Here is a 15,772-nt window from a genome sequence, read left to right as displayed (position 1 = left end):
CTTCACTCTATATGTATCTAGTCACCTTCCATGTTTTAGTCATTAGTGTGAGTCTTCCTTATGGTCTTCACTCATTAAATACTAGTTTTATAGTATTTGCATGTCCCTCATATGGTTAAGAATTATCTTTTACCCTAGGATCATCTAGTGAATAAATTTATTGTCTCTCTTCATTCCACTAAGCTTGGGGTAGTTCCATGCATATTTACAAGATCTAACATCAAGAACCTTTAGATATATTAACTACAATTAACTAAGGATCAATATTAAAAATAGTAACTTTATATAAATGAATAGCTACATTTTGTATACTTGCTCCTAACATGAGCTTGAATTACAGAATGGTCAGACAAGATTAGTTCCAAGCAGTACATTACTAAAAAAATTACTATGGATAAGTTAAATGCTTAATTTTGTAAATATTAATTGTTTAATTGATGAAAGTATCATATGATCCATTTCTTGATGTAATAAAAAAACCAATCAACAAGCTAGACTCTACTCCAAAATTAGTTTGACACAAAAGATGACCATGATCATGGTATATAAACTAAAGAACACCTTACAAAGAAAACTTTCTCATTAAATACATATAAACTAGATTGACATAATGTCTTGAGATTGGGGCTCTCTAAATTATTTTCTATTAAAGAAATAAAAAAAAATCATATACAAAATGTATTTCATAAATTATTGTCATATAAACTAATAAAAATTAAAATATTCAAACATTATATTAGAATTTAAACTATGACTCTAAAATTGTTTCAATATAACATTTTCAATACAATTTGAAATTGTTGAGAGTTAAATCCACTTCCACACAACACAATTTAATCCTGAAATGTATATGTTTTCACTAATTTTTTTATATTAAAAAAAAATTCTAAGAACTAGCCGTGCCTACTGAGAATAAATATAGGAAAACTTCCACCATTTATATTTACTAAGCGAGGCTTACATAAAATCTGAAACAGTTTCTTTTGTTATATTAAATGTCGATGTGTATCTTGTGATTTACATATCAAATTGGACTTGCAACTCACGTATATACTCCTGCATTCAACCACAATTAACACAGAATACAAGAAACATGAAAAAGAGGAGAGAAATAGAGGAGATCTAACCTTGAGATCTAGTGTGGAGGCATTCACATAGTCCTCAAATGTATAACTGCTGTTTATTTCGAGGTCATCGGCACCAGTAAAGACAATGATCATGTAGTTAATGCTTTTTGGTCCAAACAACATTTGTAAGATATCTAAAATATCAGCTTCCTCTTCTGTGAATCGATTTTTAATTGAGAGCACCAGAATGAATGCGTGCACACCATCCCTTGCAAGTTGAATACACTTCACAATTTCTCTGTCAGTAAATTTACTCGCGTTTCTATCAAAGAGACCTGCAGTGAACACTTTTTTTACTTGTTTTGTTTTGCATATATTTCAAATTCTTCCATGATTGCAATAAGTAAAGTGCATTGTCCAACATGAAACTCATTCTACAAAAGAGTCGAAAAACTGCTAAATATTTACTTAGGGACTTAAGGGCCATTCACGGTGTATAAAGAACGTTTCAGTAAACGATTTGTTTATAAGGAATCAGAATAACTACGCTAAAATAAAAGAGAGAATTTTTTATGTTGATTCTATAACAAATTTAGTAGCTAAATGGATGTATATACACAGTGTAATTGTCTACAAACAATTTGGATTACATCCTAGAACATAATTGAATTGCTCTCATTTTTCTGAGTGTACTGTACGCTAGATATTATGCTATTTTATAACATGAAATCTCTACTTAAAGCATTGCAACATGATAATCTATCTGATAACTTACTCTGGGTATCATGCAATTTTTTGTTGGTGTAAATTATTTTGGTTATCTCATCTAAAGGATTATGATATAATAACGTTGTCAAGTTTTGATGGGTAGATGTGAGATGAGTGAATAATTTTATTTTTTTAATTAAAAGACACATAGGCTGAATTACAAGATAGAGATAATAACAAACAGCCGTAAAAAACAATCACTGGGAGATCAAAATAGATAAAAAAAATAGCCTTAAACAAAGATTGCAACCACCAGCTAACAAAACCCTTATACTAAGCTATACATGAAGGTATGGATACACATGATTTTGACTGAATGCTCTTTTCTGATCTTGAACGAATGCTATTTTCTGATGACTGAATATTTAGCAGCAGGTGCAGATTCAAGTATAACAGATTGAATACTTGTAGTAGTGCCAATTAAAATACTTTTCTATACAGAACATTGGGTGAACTCCATCCTCCTACAATTGTTTGTATGTATGGCTGAGGTATAGACAATTTAATTGCAGAAAATCCATGCAATTTGAAAGAAAAAGGAAACCCATATTATGAACAAACATGATTAAACCTCTGGCTTTCAGTGATTCTTCCCCCACCATAATCTTAACTGATTCCTCAATTAACTCTCAATTATAGTTGAATAAAGCCATGATATTACCAAAATTAAACCACTCAGTGGATTAATTACCTTGTGGTGGGGGATGGAAGAGCCTTGACCGTGCCATCCTTTTTTGTCGATGACCCCACTTCGCTAATGACAACCCCACTCTGTTATCAAAAATAATTTGAAGAACCATCCAAAACAACCAAGTGACTGCTAAATTCAGACAAGTGGTATTAATAGCTTTTGAGATCCATCGACACTTAAGTGGGATGTCTGAAGCCACAAAAAATCATAAATCCCCTGCCACCTATACCTTATTAAGTATAACAAATTGTGAAGGAGTCACAGCCTGAGTGGCGTCAATGCAGGTGAAAAAACCTAGATATGGTGCATGTGGAAGAAGCAAAATGAGGAGAGATAAAACTCAAAGACTTGCAAATGACGAAAGCTGAAGGAAGGCCAACACATGTGGCAGGGCTGGAGGGAATCGAATTGAAAGGATAGAATATGCCATATTAATTAAAGCACATGGTTCGGACCATGATGAACTCGGTGAATAAACACCACAAACTGAGCAACAATATTGAAGTTAAGAAGCCATTTAGACCCCGGCATGTTTTAAAGTTGAAGAAATTACTTTAATTTCCTCAATGCTTAGTTCTTTATAGGAAAGGTTGTTATCAATAGCCCAGTTAAAAGGCATATCAGCAAATGATAAATACCTAGGCCAAAGGTTTGCACATGGACAGACCCTGGGTGAGGGTTTAGTCGACAATCTCTATAAGATATCAGATGCAAGGGTGCCTATGTCAGGGCTAAGCATGTTCAAGTTGTGGTTCGGTCAGAGGAACTTACCAGCCCCATTTTCATAGGCATGGCAATGTGATTTGGAGAAGTTAGTTGTACCTATTGTATTCATGGATGTGGACTTATTCAAAGCAATGGCAAATAAATATGATCCAATTTCAAGGGTTGTGAGGGGAAGCATTGAGCATCCAGAGGGAGGAGTTTTAGGAATTATTTGACTTATATGAACCTTCTGCATCATTGGAACCAATTATTTAGGAGCCTATATATTCAGTTGACCCGGCCAAGGCTTAGATGCTTGAGAAAATAAAGGAATTGAAGCACTAAATAAAAGACACGGAGGAAAGAGTTGTCTTGGAAAAGAGGGAGATAGTGAATACAATTTTGAGCCATTTAAATGAGAAGATTGGCAATAGGTTACACAATATTCATTCATTATATTCTTTGTTGTTTGAAGCCATAAATAATTTTGACAGAGATCAAGAAGTAGTTGCGTCATTATTTGATAAGTGGATGCATAGAGCTAATGAACTAAAAATGATGTTCATGGCTTCCAAGTTCCATGCTGATAGACCTCAAGAAATTCAACCAACCTATTTATTGATGAAGTCATTACAAGAATTTCAGACTGTGCTAGAGAAGCTAGAGAAGAAAATCAGAAAATTGATGAAGAGTTTCAATGAACAGCAAGACACATTTTTGCCTAGGATTATGGGAGAGAGTGGAGATGTTAAAAAATTGCAGTCATGGAAAGAATAGGCATAGAAGGTAATTAATTCTCAAGTAGAATTAATATGTGATAGCTTTGATATAGATATGCTTGAGGATAGTATGGATAAGATCATCAATATAGGAACATTTTTTGAAACTTTTGAGAGCGAAGTCAACCAAGTAGTCATTAAATATACTCCATATACGACGAAGGAAGATGAGGTTATGAATTTTGAATGGCCATTAGAAAAGGAGTATAATAATTGGGTGAGAATGTACTTAAGTGAAGAATAAGGTAGAAATAGGCAGTTAGTTAGTTAGTTACTGGCAGAAATAACAACTTGGTTCCTAGTTTTGGAATCTTGCAACAGTTATTACCTCAGGAAATTAATCTTAAGCATCATGAGCCAACACTAGCATCATCTTCGACAAATACTAAAAAGGATAAGCATAAAGAATGTCTTAAGAGACAGTTAGGATATTTTACCACTAGGAAATATTGTTGTAACAAGAATCACAAATGGTCAAATTAGCTTGTGATGTGGGTTTTCTCAAGCTTGGAGCTTGTTCGCTCCCTTGTTTTATAAAAGAGAATTCAGGGCCATGTAGAGGGATCTTTTTCTAGTTTCTAGATTCTTGGTTCTAGATGGTTCTTGGTAGAGAGCCATAGGTGAAGTTGAGAACGATTTGTTAAGTCTGATATAGAGAAAATAGATAGAAAGTTTAGTGTTATTTTCTATGAAGTTATTGAATCCTGGAATGTATATTGTTTTTGGCAGAACTAGTAATTGATTTTAAAAGGATAAATTTCAGATCTATTTCTCTCCAATGTATAATTCTATCATATTTTGAATAAAATAAATCAAGGGTTTCTTTTCATTCAGCTCATTGTTATGGTGTGTGTAGCTTCTATTTCATGCTTTAATCTAAAGGATTAATTAAAATGCTTGAATAGAATTATAGATTGATAGGACTTGTATAGGGATTTTGATAAGATTTTTTAGGTTTGGTTGCAGATGAGATTTATTGTAAGACAATAATATCTTAAATCTACATACTAGGGTAACATTCTACCATATATCGATATGCACTTTGTTAATCCAATCTCCCAATGGAATAAGGCATTGATCTAGGCTAAATACTGCTCTTGTTATCAGTATTTTGTCTGTGGCATCTTTGGCTTGATATTTCTTGATAAATAACAAATGTCTTTTCATTTTATGATGTTTGTTGTCATCTCATGCTCCAATTGGTTGAGGATCACTGCGGAATTAGCCATTCCTACAACATTATTCCTTTGGGTTGAGTCTTCTTGTATGAGACTGTCTTCTTTGTTGTAGTGTTATTTGCAATTGTGGTGCAGAGGTTGTAAATTCGCTAAGGGACTACCCTCCTGGGTTTTGAAGAGACCGAAGTGTAGAAGGATTTATCAAGATCCTTGTCCATTGGTCCAAGTCCTGGAGATTGTTGTGTATTGGAGTTGGCTCATCCATAGATAAGTGAAATACAAACTTGGTTGCTGCATCAAATAGTGTAAATCCTATTTGGAAACCAATAGTTTCCACTAGCACATCTGATACCTAGAACAAGGTCATTCACCTTAGACATAAAGGTATTTATGTTCTCATCTTCTCCCATCTTCAGTATCTCATACTTTCCTTTCAAACTCTACAGCTTAGCAACTTTCACATGTTTATCTTCTTCATACAAGGTCTCAAGCTTCTCCCAGATCTCATGTGCGGTTTGAAGTCCCATTAAAGTTATCATCTCTAAATCACTCAGGACACTTAAAAATGCATCTTTCACTCTAATATTATGTTCATCTTCCTTGATCTCATCTGCAGTAACTGGTTCTTTCAGAGGAGCGGAATGGGCATTCTTTGTGATATTCCAGTAATCCTCTCCAAGACACCTCAAGTGCACTTCCGTCTGGTTCTTCCTTATAGCATAGTTACTTCCATAAAATCTTAGACTTTCCTTCTTAAAGATAACACCTCCAGTTCCAATTTCAATCCCAAATATCCTCAAGCGGTCAAGCTTCTTCTAGAGGATTTAGCTCTAATACCAATTGCTGGAAACAAAAATGATGAAAAACTGAGGAGGGGGGGGTGAATCAGTTTTCACTGGATCTACAAACTTAATCAGAAAAACTGATCTGATAAACTACAGCAACAACAAATATAAGAAAATTGATAACACAACACACAACACCAAGATTTTGACATGGAAAACTCGGTTAAAGAAAAACCACGGTGGGAACCTACCCACAATAAGATGATACTCTATAGTAATATGTGAAAATATTACAATGGGGAATGCACATACATTCAAGCACACTGCATAGAGATCACTTCTCAAGAGATAATGACCCAAAAGGCTACAACCCTCAGGGAAGTCTCACTGACTTACAACAAGATTCAGACTACAATCTAGAAGAAATGAACTAAAAGAATAGCATTTGCAAATGCTTGATTACAGTTCTAGTTAAGCATAATTGTTCACTCTACAACACCAATCTCTTCTCAATACCTCACATTGAAAGATAAATCCTTATTCGCACATACACCACTCTCTGATAATGCAAACACAACCTTTGTACACAAATTATATGACAATATCACCTATTTATACAATCCATCAACCTTGACAGCAAGGTCAGATAAACCCTCAACACACAATTATAAAATTACATCACACAATACAAAGATTGACCACCAAACCAGTATAATGATTTGCATGAAATAACTGAACCTAATTGAAATTCGCAAACTCTCATCATCATTGGAAATCATGCCAAGATCAACTGAAACACACTACACCACCAGGAAAACCGCATAACACAAAGAACAACACCGATTCAACAAAATAACCAATAACTTTCACAATGATCAATATGGGTCATTAAAATAAATAGGACACAATTAGGAAACACCACCAAGCACTTTAGAATCATCAATAACAGCTACACCAACACCACTTATCAAATATTCATCTGTCAACGTCTGAAACTCAAGAACACACAAACAACAACAACTATCACAAATAAAGATAATTTGTGGACAACCAAATCATGAACCATCTGAAATGAAGATACACAAGACCATCCCAAACAATATCCCAAAATATCAGATCAAGATCTGATCACAACGGAATATACTAGAGGAAATACTGAACTCTACAAAGCACTGATCAGGAAAGCAAACTACAAAACCGGATCATATGATATGATCAATTAGGCTTCCCAGATCACCAACACTATTATAGAAGAATATAGTGATAGTATAAATACTCAATACACCAAACCATAATCCCAATAAATCAGTTTGTAGTCACCGAAGCAAGAATATGTTGACATCAATGACAACAACATATCCTAGTAGCAACAATGTCCAACAGAACTAATTATCTATTTTTTAATAAAAATATTTACATTCATCTTTTTAGTCAACTTATTCTTTCATCAATTAAATTGGCCATCCATATACCACAAATCTAATCATCAACATATCATTAACAACAACACCTAGTAATTTTCACCATAGTTGTCTCCATCACATCTTTGCACACAAATGAACCAAAATAAAAATAGACAATCTGAGTGTTGACACTAATGGATAATACCATAACTACACTAACAATAGTCTCCAATATCCTCTACAATAATGAGGTTTGACATCAATAGAAATAACTACCAACAAGTACTATTATCTAGAGCATGACTAATGATACAAAAGTTAATTGTACTAAAATACTAAAATTTATGTGGAGCTCTAAATAAATATTATAATATAAAAAATAATCTAGTAACATAATCTCCATAGGAGTTACAAAAAGATTAGGACAATGCGGTTTCCAAAAAGCTATCATTTTTAAAATAAATGGTAATATTTAATTTCTTATGTCTTTTTGATATAATAGTGATGTTTTTTAGATCTGTTGAATTTCCTCCACTATTTCATTGAAACTAAAGAATAATTAGTATAACACCTATGATAATTCCCTCCTAAATTTGGATGAGGAATTGTTGTTGGTAGGCCAACTAAATTCAAGTACAAGATTGTGCATAAAAATTTAGATACAAAATCAAGTCTAATAAATGTATAATATGTTGATAAAATGGTGTGCATCAAGGAACACACGCATGAGGAATGAGTTACTAGAAAAACTACGACACTACACAACCCCCATTATACTTTATGATTCAATTTAAATATAAAATTTTATCCCTAACGAACACACATCCAATTTTATGACACTATATATGAGTTTATTTATAGACTTATTTGTTGTTTGTCAATTTATTACTAGTTTTATGTCAGGCTATGGACAAAGAAGACATAAACCATCAATGTCTTACAAACATACAGAATGACAAAATGGAAAGGCAAAATACCCATTATTTTAAACATCAAATCCACCTAAAATGATATAGTAATATGTGATTTTATTTTAGTGTATTAAAGATTCCACAATATAGTTATAATCTATAGATTCTTAAATAAAGAATACTGATAAGATGACTTTATAATATTATATTCATGAATGCATGTTCCTTCCTAAATTAAGGTGACTCTAGGACATGGCCCTACCATCAAAGCATCATGGAGCTAAATTGATTCCTACAATTTGATTTTAGACCTAAAAAACCTTAAAATTGATTGTCAAAATAGTTGATTTTTTACCACATGACCCTGAACTATTAGAAAAATATTTCATACAATTATACATATTTGCATGAACCTTAATATCATTTATTACAAAAAATCCATTCTTTATTATACATATTTGCATGAACCTTAATATCATTTATTACAAAAATGCATTCTTTTATTCGCAATAAAAATCACTAAGAAATACATAGAAAGATATTACTCAATACAGAAGTTGTTGATTTTTTTTAAAAAAAGATATTTTCGAAAGGGAGGTGTATTAACTATACTTGGCTACTATATAGAGTAATTAATAAAGATCAAAGAAATAACAATGGTGTATCAATTTACTTTAGTGCATTACAAATTGCACACTGTGCATTTGATGTACAAACTCTCAAATAAGACATTACATAGAATGTGGAATTCCTAAATAAATTATGAAAAAATAACATCACGACAATATAGAGCTCAAATATTCATTTAGGTTCAAGAAAAGGATCCAAAAAAGGAGTTCTATGAGGCCAACAAGCCTTCTCAATTTCTAGAAAAGGAAATTGTGTAGGGTATTCTTTGATAATATTCTATTTGAAACAACATACATCATACTATAAAAATACATACCACAAGATAGAGGACCATAAAAATAGAAAATGAAAAAATCACTCAAATAGGTGTGTGTATGATTTAGAAGAAAGCTCCCAAAGTTGAGACAAGAAATTTGAGAGAAAAAGGTGATGTCATGCTAACATTAGTAGACACCTAGCATCAAAATATTTATATAACTGGTAAAATATTTTGTTGACTTTTTTGGTTAAGGAAGAAATAGATTTTGAAGGGACACGAAACCTTTTAGAAAAGATCAACAAAAAAAAGTTGCTTATAGATTGCCCATTTAGAAAAGAAATCAAGAGTTAGCAAAAAACCAGCAAAAAAGCCAAAACCTAGCAAGGAGATAGCAAAAAGGAAGAAACTAGTATAGATTTTTAAGGACCTCCATGGCCTCAGTTTTTTGTGGAATATTTTGTTGATGTCATTCTTGAGAATTTTTTAAATAGGCTCTAAATATTATTTCTAGTAATAAACATATTCTTCACAATTGAATATTCTTTTGACAATTAATAAACTATATAAGGTTTCCTAGAAAATACAATATGGTTTCCAACAACAAAATATGTTTACCTATAGTGTTTGCACTACACAAAATGAAAATAACACTAGATAGGTGGTACCTTAAAAAAAAATAAAAAATGCCATAATATGCCTATGTAGGGATTCAAATTTGTATAAAAATTGATGCACAAAGATTAAAATAAAATGATGAAAGTCAAATTGTATGTTAAAATATAGTGATCATACAATTATATAGATACAAATTGACTATACAAAATTTCATACAAGCCTCCAATAACGGGCCTCAAAACCACAAAATTTAATATTTCTATAAATATATTGATTTTGTATATAAATATCCATTTCTCGCCTACTCTATGTGCAATGGTGATGTCTATTTCACTCTAAGATACACCATTTGAAACTTTATACTCATTCCCCTCACAATTTTAAAATAGAATGTGATAGTAGTTGCAAGCTTGCTCTAATACCATGTTGGAGTAGTCAATATCTACTTGAAAAATTAAAAGAACTCATAAATGAGAAATATGAAAATTTCACATTAACATGATTATAAAATATACATAAGATTCTTTCTTATAAAGGAAAAGATGGAGAGGTGACAAAGTAGGCATAAACCTCTAAATTACCCTCCAAATATGAAACAAGTGTAGGAACTTTACAAACAAGTGTTGGGATAGTTGGTGAGCTTTAGCATAGTGTGAATAGGACTAAGAAGGCTAAAATAGAACTAGTTAACTAGTACCTCTTCTAACACTAAAAATATTAACTTCTAATGATATTTAGATTTTGAGGCAGTTATATTTGAGATATTTAGTTGGACCTACTCATTCTAGGTCTATGATTAAAATTATTAATGAATTGAATATAGTAGAAAAAAGGTCCCTTATATTATTAAGTTTTTAAAACAATTAGCACAAGTGGCTCATCATATGAAACTTTAGGTGGAACAATGATTGATGGATTTGGGTGGGGTAATACCAGTTTGGTTCATTTATTTTTCTCTTCTTCATGGGGTTTAGAAAAAATAATTAGATTTAAGCTCAAGCCATCCTTCTATCTCTAGAAAAGACATGTGATGTGGTTTGGAAGTGGAGATTTTATGAAAAGGATTTCATGATTATTAATCCTCCTTAATAATTGGATCTTTTATGATTCTTCTTGGAGGTTTGCTTCTTTTGTTGAATAGATCCTTTTATTTAAACAAAAAATTTATTATATATCTTTTATTCATATTCCTACCTCATTGAATGTTATTATATATTCTTTGGTGAAATGGATCACTTATATTAATCATAGTTGGATTATTATGGATTTGGAGTGCTTGCCTTTATCTTAATCTTTATAGTATCTTGGAATTATTTATAATGATTGGACTTGATCATTTCAATATATAATTTTTTAATATATTATTAATTAGAAAATTATTTTTTGGTGGTTTTATGGATTCCTTTGATTTGTAGAAGAGATGGGTTTCTAGTAAAGTTCCTTATATACATGCATACTTACTTATACATATGTATGTATGTATGTATGTATGTATCCCTTTTCTAACAAGAAAATTATGATACAATTCATTTGTTAGAATATAAAAAGAAATATTCTGAAACAAAATACTATCCTTAATAAAATCTATATATAAAATAGTTTTTTATGCTATCCTAACCTAGACACTTGACCACTATTCATTACCTTTAAAAGTATTTTATTAAGTAATTTAAATAATTAAAAAAGATGACTGTTTTTATATATATAGGTTTATTATGCATATAGAAACACTTAACATCTTCACTCGAAAGAACATACAACACCATGTTGAATTCCTCAGATTAAAATGCAATGAAAATTAAAAACTTGATATGCAAAGCATTGAAAAGAAACACGCTACCTAAAACATTCAATATAGAAGAACCTGAATGAGTTAGGAGGAGAAAATAGAAACCTCAACATTATGATTGTATGATTGTTCAAGTCTAAAATTAAAAACGAAAAAAAAATGAAAATAACTTGTATTTATTACGCAAGAAGAGAGTTTAGAATAGCATCAGGACTACTTAGCTATTTTAAATTGTGTATACCTTTAATCTACTTTGATGTCTTAAGAATTGAATTCATGATAAATAAGTTCTTATAGGGCTACCCAAACTTATAAAAAGCCTAAAATACTTTTATCAGATGCACGATAAAATATAATGCAATTGGAAAAACGTTTTGAACTCTACCAGGAGTGTCTACAACATTTATAGTTCGGCCGTCCTTCCACTCGCATTGCCCTAACTGGCAACATGTACTACTGCTTTCAGCCGTAAACTCATTGCGTCCAAGGATCGAATTTGCTGTTGTACTCTTCCCGTTTCCGGTGCGCCCAATTAAAACCAGAGTTGTGGGATCCATTATTAATTTCACCAAACTTAACTGCGAACCAACATTAAATGTCGTCAAGTTTCTCTAAATTTATCCAGCAACAAAATCAAAAGTATTAAGAAACAAATTAAAAAATCTCAAACGGGTGTTTCTGTCAATCACCAGTTCAACAATTTCCAGCTAATCCTAGAGAAGACCAGAGCAGAAAATTTCTTCTGGTTGTAGTGAATTTAAAGAGGAGAAGCAATGGTTGCGTAGGAAATAAGGCATGTTAGAGTCCAAGGAATAAATTTGCAATACTAGAGATGACGTAATATTATGTTGGAGAAGAGAATGTATTCGGAGATAGCATAGAAAAAGGAGCGTAAAGATTGTATTCTGAAATGATGCAGACAGGAGAGGCCATTGAATGATCAATGGCCACCGTAAAATTTTGGTGTCCACAAGAATATCAAGATTTCCAAAGGAAACATAATTCGCAATCAGATTCCACCCTCACCCATGAGTGGAGAACACATAATTTCCGAGGATGAAAAGCAAGATGCTGTTTTAGCCCTATCATCATATGCTCTCACAAAGATGATAGAAAGAGCATATGTAGTAGTACCACTGTCCCCATCGAATTTTAAAACTCAATTCTTAGTAATTAACATATTTGTTTCGATGGTGGGGTTGATTTCCATGTTCTTGTTTTACTTTTTGATTGGTGATTTTAATTTGGATGTATAAGGGTTGGGGTCCTTACCCACTTAATCTAATATAAAATATATTTGTGATGTTTTAAGAATGAAAATAAATCTATATATATAATAAAATACACTAGATTTAAGTCATCGTAGATTTGACAAGGTTAGCAAATGGTTTATTGAAGATTGAATTTTAAAAAAAAATCTAATAATGAAAATAGTATCTTGGAATTGGTTTTAATTTGTATATAGGGTAATGATTTAATGTATTTATACAATTATAGATGGTGTATTTTATGTAGAATTTAGGTTTGGATTTTGAGTTTTGTTTAAATCTAGTTTTATGCATTGTTTATCTTTATGTTTATATACACAATCTTGATTTAATTGATTTATACATGTATCATTCATGCTACATCTTTGATTGACTTCTCGAGACATTTGAGTCTCCCTCCTACCAAGGCTCCTGCTCTTGAGATTGCTTCTTTGGATATTGGTCGTACCTTCCTCCTCTAGCAAGTTTGGTTGGAAAGAAATTGTGATATTTTTTAGGGTCATCAATATCTTTTATATTATGTTTTTGGGTACAAAATTATGAATTCAATACAAGAGACCCTTATGGCTAAGTGTTCTTTTAATGGGGATGTTGCCCCTATTGACATTGCGTTGTTCAAAATTTGCAACTAGGGAATATTCTTGAGAATCTTGCTTCTCATTCTCAACTTTCTCTCCACCATTCCTCTTGGCAAATTAACAGGGGTGGTCACTAGACTCCTCCTCCTTGCAATTTTCTTAAGATCAATACTGATGGTTCCTCTTGAGGGAATCTTGGACCTATGGGAATTGGACATGTTGGAAGGGACATTACTAGTGCTATGCAATTATTTTTTTAATGGGAATAGGTTTTGGGATGAACAATCAAATGGAAGCTCATGCTCTCGTGTTTCCCTTACAATGGGATCTCAAGTTACAATGGAATCATGTTATTTGTGAATTGGATTCGATGATTTTGGTCTCTCTCCTTACGAATCCATATTCTAAGAGCTCTTCTTGGTAGCTTTCATCCCTAGTTGCCCAAATTTGAGAGATATATTGTTGCTTTAGTTCTATCTCTTTTAATCATATTCCTCGTGAGTGGAATAGGTTGGTGGCATGCTTGCTAAATGGCCATCAAATGCTCCTTGTGGTTGGCATGTCTTTGATTTGGATTCTCTTTTAGCACATAAAGCTGCTCAACTTCTCAATTTTCTTTAGTATGATGCAAGTTGAGTGTGCTTCTTCTATGTTTCTTCTTGTTATCATGTGGACCTTTTAGTTATCCAAATTTGTTAGGAGGCCTCTTTGGCTCCTACATGTTTTTTGGGTGGTTTTGTCCTCTATTAGTTGGAAATCTCTTAGCTTTGTATATGTTACTCTATAATTCTTCCTTTTAATATATTTTTATCTTTTTGCCAAAAAAAATAAATAGTAACTGAATTCATAATAATCTAATCATATTAGGCTTAGATTCAACTTGGTTTTTAAACTAGATCATGTATATTGGTGTGAGTTGTCCTTCCAGTCACAATCCTGATCTTTACAATTACAAAATAAAAATAAAACATTGAACCTATTTCCCTATCAACCACTTTGGTCTTTAACTAAATTTGTATATTTTATTTTATAAATTTGTGTTATATTTGTATATAATTTTGTATTTATTTTCACAATTTTTATATTTCTAGATATCATCAATTAGATTGCAAGACCATTCATTTGCATCTGAAATCAAATCAACTATGGGATCTAGCATATATGATTTCACTCATCCTTGTGCATATAAATAACATAGTAATTATTTTATAGTTGATAAATGCATGTTATCTATCAAGTTATTTTTACAATCAATTATCCTAATGGAAAAACATTGACAATCTGATATAGAATATCATTATCTACTATTTGTTATTATTATGGTGCCACTTTACAAATGTTATCTAATTATTTATTCTAAATATTGGTTTTAAATAAACCTATAAGTGATGAGGAACTCACCATCAAATATAATTACTACATAATGGTACAATCATTAATTATTGACTAATAGTGAGTTATGCTTTAGTAATTAAGCATCTCGAAGATTATGATAATCTAGGCATCCAACTTCTTTAAGGTTGTTATGGCACCTTGCATGGTCATTATTAAGCCCATTACACCTTGGGACAAAGGACAAACTAGGTGCCCATTTTCAGAAGTAAGTAAGTTGGTTACAACCTATCATGGGCTCCAAGAAGTATTCTTGGTTGTTTTCAAGTAGGGGCATTTGGATTTGTAACCATTTATTGTGCTAGAAAATGCTATATAATAGGTGTGTAGGGAGTTAGTAGCATATGAAAAATGTATGTTTATAGGCATTGAAGAATTGAATACTTAAGAGTAGGTGGGAAGTGATTTTATTGCAATCTCCCTTTTGAAGATAATACAAACTTGGGCTTTATTCTTGGTACATTTTTTTGTTCAGAATATTTTCTCCATGTGGTATAATATGTTTATTACTTCTATTCTCCATTATATTATTTTTGCTAATTTTAAATCATTAGAAATTTCCATTTAACGATCTATTATTTAATTTTAATTCTTTATTGAATTGTAGATTTTCTTTGTATAGTTATTTTCCTTCATTTAAAATATTAGTCTATTTTTCTAATAATTGAGAAGGAAAATATTTAGAAACTATTGGTTGAATGAACACATACTGAGTGAGTTCATAGTTATAACTTAGATCAAGAACTATATAAATGACTACATATAAAGGATAAATGTATATTATAATTTATGTCCATGCTCATAACTATTTAGAGAATTTGTAGATTATAAGATGTAGAGATCTTATTATCATTGATAATTAAAAATCATTCTTCCATTATAATGCTAAATAATCTTTATTTATTTATTATTATTTATAGTATAAGTCTACTATGTGTTTAGAATTATGTAATA

The 15,772-nt window shown here is 31.4% G+C and overlaps 1 protein-coding gene across 2 annotated transcripts in view; it reads right to left on the bottom strand.

Annotated features, from left to right (window-relative positions):
- Positions 1 to 12,421, bottom strand: part of LOC131068414 (immune-associated nucleotide-binding protein 9) — a 59,512-nt gene extending 47,091 nt beyond the window's left edge. Inside the window, exons 1-3 of one of the 2 annotated variants that reach the window (XM_058003605.2) lie at positions 12,270 to 12,421; positions 11,966 to 12,158; positions 1,128 to 1,402 (exon numbers count right to left, since the gene is read on the bottom strand). In XM_058003605.2, the coding sequence (XP_057859588.2) occupies positions 1,128 to 1,402; positions 11,966 to 12,137 (447 nt within the window). In that variant the 5' untranslated portion in view covers positions 12,138 to 12,158; positions 12,270 to 12,421. The remainder of the gene's footprint in view (positions 1 to 1,127; positions 1,403 to 11,965; positions 12,159 to 12,269) is intronic. The other variant, XM_059218518.1, reaches the window with a different exon arrangement.
- Between the last annotated feature and the right edge of the window lie 3,351 nt (positions 12,422 to 15,772).

Source organism: Cryptomeria japonica, chromosome 3 (assembly GCF_030272615.1).
Source record: "Cryptomeria japonica chromosome 3, Sugi_1.0, whole genome shotgun sequence".
Lineage (NCBI taxonomy): Eukaryota > Viridiplantae > Streptophyta > Pinopsida > Cupressales > Cupressaceae > Cryptomeria > Cryptomeria japonica.
Note: the sequence above shows the minus strand (reverse complement) of the source record. Positions and strands in the feature narration are given on the sequence as shown.